The following is a 5,029-nucleotide window of genomic DNA, read 5'->3' on the forward strand; positions in this document are numbered from 1 at the left end:
ATTCATAAATACATACATATGTATCTACAGTTTTACTAGAATAATAGGAGTGAGATATTTTGACAGGTTTTGATTATATTTTTGTTTTAGTTAGTGTTTATAAATGTTTCCAAAAAATACATATAAACATTCGACAAATTACCACCAAAATTTCAAATTAAATTTTAATAAGTGTTTGTAGTTTCTAAACAAAATAGTAGTTAGTTTTTAACTTGTTTTTGTTGACGATACCAGGCACTTTCTTCCATATAAAATTGTCGTACATACTTTTTGTAACTAAAAAAAATACAAAAAAATGACAAAAATCAAAGGTATTTTGTAGTCACTTGACACTTGCACTAAAATTGAAGGGCTATAAAATTGCAGAGCTAACATTTTTTTTTTTTAATTCTGATACCAAGTTTGAAGTTTTGGTGAAAATTTGTTGAATTTTTTTAAATGTATGCACAAAGTTTGAATCTGGTCTTTATGTACATATGTATAGCAGGGAGCAGAAATGAGTATACGGTGATTTTTGTTAAAAATTGGTAAGATTTTTAAACCTAAATTTTTTTTCCCATAAAAACATGGTTCATGGTTTTCATTCAAATTTCAAAATTTTAATCTATTTTTTTTTTGAGTATGCAGTTTGGTACCCATTAAATTGAGGTATATAAAGTGCAAAATTGCGTTGATTTTTTTGGTGACGTATTTTAACACTTTTTTTCGATAGAAGTATGAATTTCTTATCGAAGAAAATGCGCAAGACCGTTTGCAAAGAAAATTAAACAAGAAAACAAAGCCACTTTTTATAAATTGCACTTCTTATATAAAAAAAGAAACGCAAAAGCCGTCAGCACAAAAATATCTAACAAATCAATAAAATGTTGAAATTTTAATGAAAATTTGTTAAATTTTTTTAAGCTCTTTATAAACTTTTAAAGTTTAATTTTTATAATAAAAAAATTTAAACTTTAAAAACCTTGCAAATATTTCACAAAAATTACCGTGTATCATTTCTGCGCCCTACTTTATATAGTTTTAGTTAGAAATTAATTCACATTAAATAAACAAAAGAAAATTTAATCTAAATATCGCACTCCTATTATTTTGTGGACAACTGTACATAGCAGATTTTTTTTTTATGTAAAGTTTTTATACTAAATCATAAATTAAATGTATAATAAAAATACAATAATTTCATACTTTTTATTGCCTTTAAAATGTGCTTTAATTTTATTCTATTACGTATATTTTTTCTTTGTAGTCGCACACCTGGCTCCCGTCAGCCCTCACCAGCTGAAGAAACGCTGCCACGTCCACCCACACTACTCGATCCCAGCCAACATGGTGGCTTTCCAACGCATCCATTCAATCATATGCTCAATTCCATGGATCATCAAGGCGGTGGTCCTGGCACACAAATGAATTCGTATCCACCACATCAAATGCAAATGGGTCAACTGCAACCGCCCGTAATGAATGGTGTCGGTGGTATGCAAATGGCACAGGTAGGCATCATACACACATAAAATACAAAATAATTTGAATAATAAATTTCTTACACAAATTACATATAATTTTTGCTATCTTGCAGAGCCCCATGATGAATCATCAGACACAAGGACCAAATCAAATTGAATCTCCAGGAAATTTATTGCAGCAGCAACCGCCTAATTTTGATGTACAGGTGAGTGTGGATGCTTTGTTGTGTTGATTTTAGTGAATTGAACACGTTAGCATAGTTTACATATATAAACGGCCCTCAGTTCTTGAACGACTGGTCGTGAAATTAGGGCTGTCAAGCGTGTCTTGTGGGCATTCATTTTAATCGAGTTCTTTGGTATCGATACTTTTAAGGATTGGGTATTTTTACATACATACTTTAAATACTTTCTTTAAATACACATATTGTGGGTAACATTTCAATGCTTAGTGGAGACATCTCCTTATTCAAATTAATATATTAATCTCAAATTACGTGAAATGAATGGCTAACGGTACTGGGTACAAATATTAAACTTAAAAACTATTGAAACTTGAAATTGAGTACAATCATTTCTAAATACCAATAAATGTAAGTGGAACTCAGTACTTTAAAGTACGTTGAATAGATCCTGAGTACATGTATCAGAGTGATGATTTGAACAGAATGCTTTCGAGTACTGAGTACTTTCGAGTTCTTTCAAGTTCTAGGTAGTTTCGAGTCTTTTTGTGATTACTGAGTACTTTGGAGTACTATTGAGTACTTTGGAGTACTACTGGGTACTTTCAAAAAGCGGAAATCCTTTTGAAAATCGAGTTCTGAGTACTTTTGGTGTCGATACTGCCCAATACTAGTAAGAACAGAGTATTTTTGAGTACTTTTGAGTTCTTTTAAGTTCTGAGTACCGTCGAGCTCTAGCTCAAAACTAGCTCATCCGCTTGACATTGTATCTTCCGCAATGTTTTCAGCAGATGATTTTTGTATTCAGATTTCTTTTGTTTTTTTTTTCTTATTATCACACAAATTTCCGTTCCTTGCAGCGTCCCGATAATTTCAGGGTTAGATTGAATTTAATGCTTCTAAGGGCAAACTTTTTTCAGATCTGTATGTGCTATATTTAAGCTCAGCTAACATTCAGCCGAAAAAAAATTCCCATGGGGCTGCTTAATTGCTAACATTGCTCACCAAAAATAGTTTCCCTAATACCACGTCTAGTTAATCCTTAGCGATTTTAAGTGGCTATGCGCATTCCTGTCGCCACAATTCAGAAGTACACTTGTTTTTCCTCTTCTAACCACCAAATCCCTACTACAAATATACCCAAATAGCCTGCTTATAGGCGGAAATTTAAATTAAATTCCTTCTAGTGGAACATTTTGTACTCTAATCGTACAATCTTACGCATAGTTTTTGCAATTTACCTCAAAATTTATACCTACTAAACCGCTGTGTCAACCACTGGCTTGGGTCTCCCATCACTTTAGTGGCTTAGCGATGTACGCGTTTATGTAAATGGCTATGTTCGTATGTTTGCTTATCTGTGTATGTGCTAAACGCTGCCTTCGATGTCCTCCAAAATTTACAGTCTAAATGACACAACCTTAATGCAGCAACCAGTCAGCCAACCTTACTACTACCTTTCATACTTGTTTAAACTGGATAGCAACCAAAGCATTTGGCTTTTCGGCCTACCACTTGCCTAACTATTTACAATGTATTTAGCATAAATGGTGGCTTGTGTGTGTGTGTGTGCGTGTGTCTGCTATGAGCGCCCACTAGCTCTCTGTCCATTACTGCCCATTGACTATTTCTTCGAAAATGTACATTCGATTTCCGGTTTACAAATTTTGTAGCTCGCATTGCAATTGCACTTATTACTCCCTGTGCGCACGCCGGCAGGGAGGGCAGCTCATTTAGCGGTCAAGCTTTTATAACCTTGCAACTCCTAAATCCAGTGTACACTATGTCCAGCTGCATATTTTGTATCTACTTACATTTGAATCTCTATGTAGGTGTTCAAACGTTGCCTTCGATTTGCCGTCATTAGCAACTAAGCACACTAACACATACAGTTAGCCAGTTGTGTTGTGCTGCTGTTTGTTTGACATTGGACTGCTTGTATGCTTGTCGTCTATTCGTTTGCTTCATTGCTGCTGACATTCATTTTGTTTAGATATGTATATGTATGTATTCCCTTTATTGCATTAGCCCATCGGTTGCAGTTGGCTCCTGTCTATTCCGCTCTCGACTCCTAGTGAGTGCGCTGTGTGAATCCACTATATTTTCACCCTACTTCCCCTTGCTTGCTTAGCCCATTTGTATGTTGCTTGGCACAATTTATTGGCAAAGTAAATCGGATTTATTAGCCGCAAAATTGCTTTTCAATGCTTTTAAGCTTTCCTTTTTATTTAATACGGCTTCAAATGCTATGCACTCATCCATTTTCCTCATCACTTTCGCACTTCGCATGTCCTTAAACATTTGGTTGGCACTGTTTGTTAGTCGTCTTTTATTCCTTTCTCATTTGTCCTTTTTATTTGCTTCCTGACTATGCATTTTTGTGCATTTGCCAAATTTTGGCTATTTGTTATGTATGGATTTCTTTCTGTCGCCATTGCAGTGGTGCTTTTCCGCCTGTCTCCATTGCCTTTTCCGGTTTGTCCTGCCGCTTTGTCTCACCGAAATTGAAAATCAATATTTTGATTTCGATATGTAGCACTCTGCCCAGTAATTTTGCCCAATTGTCTGCTGAACCAAGTTGATTCCTTATTACGTACATACATATATGGCTGCGATGTGATCTTGGCACCGTAGCACCTTGCTGCCTGTCGGCTTGCAGTTTTTTGTTTACTGCCTTCTTTTACTTTTTTTTCAACTCTTGTTAGCTTTTGATTTTTACGGTCTATGTATTGTGGCGCAAATTTTGTATAGTTGGCAAACAAATTTCTCAATTTATGCCAATTTGCCAGTGCACTAAGCGTGAAAGTGTTTGGATCTGCCTGCTGGTGAAGCTCGCATGTGCCCTCCGCCTATTGGTATGCAACAGTTTGCTGCTTACGCTCAGACGTTCATAAATTTTTGTTTAACAAATGGCTTAGGGACAAATGCAATTTTTCTGATGTTGGCATAAAATGCAGAGTTATTTTTGTATTAAAATGTGTAGTATCGCTCTTTTGAATAATCAATGTGTAATGTCATTTAAAATAGTTTCTAATGGGGCTTTCATATTTTTTATTTATTAAATAACCAAAAAAGGGAGGTTTTTCTTTAGCTCAAATGAAGATAAGAAAAAGAGTTGTGTGTTGTGAGAATAGTAGGTAACGAGACTAACTGGGCAATTGTCTTTCAACTCACCACAATCTTTCGGGCGACAAAATTCTTTCGTAATAATTTTCTGGCCACAGTTCTGGCAACTATTTTGAGAGCTCGTTTATGTCTTTCGAAACACTACTTGAAAAATCTGCTCACAATAAAAACTACAAATTAGAAAAAAAATAAAAATTAAATAAATAAATAAAAAATAAAATTAAAAAAAGAAAAAATAGATTAATTAATTAATTAAAA

The 5,029-nt window shown here is 34.3% G+C and overlaps 1 protein-coding gene across 1 annotated transcript in view; it reads left to right on the top strand.

Moving 5' to 3' along the window:
• Nucleotides 1-1,246: 1,246 nt before the first annotated feature.
• The window catches only part of LOC108377695 (maternal protein pumilio-like), a gene marked incomplete at its 5' end in the record, with an annotated part of 14,090 nt that continues 10,307 nt past the window's right edge, over nt 1,247-5,029 (top strand). The window contains 2 exons of the mRNA XM_017633957.1: nt 1,247-1,490; nt 1,577-1,669. Coding sequence (XP_017489446.1) covers nt 1,247-1,490; nt 1,577-1,669 — 337 coding nt within the window. The remainder of the gene's footprint in view (nt 1,491-1,576; nt 1,670-5,029) is intronic.

The sequence above is a fragment of the Rhagoletis zephyria genome, unplaced genomic scaffold (assembly GCF_001687245.7).
Source record: "Rhagoletis zephyria isolate East Lansing unplaced genomic scaffold, Rhagoletis_zephyria_1.1 Rzeph_scaffold_12544, whole genome shotgun sequence".
In the NCBI taxonomy this organism is placed as follows: domain Eukaryota; kingdom Metazoa; phylum Arthropoda; class Insecta; order Diptera; family Tephritidae; genus Rhagoletis; species Rhagoletis zephyria.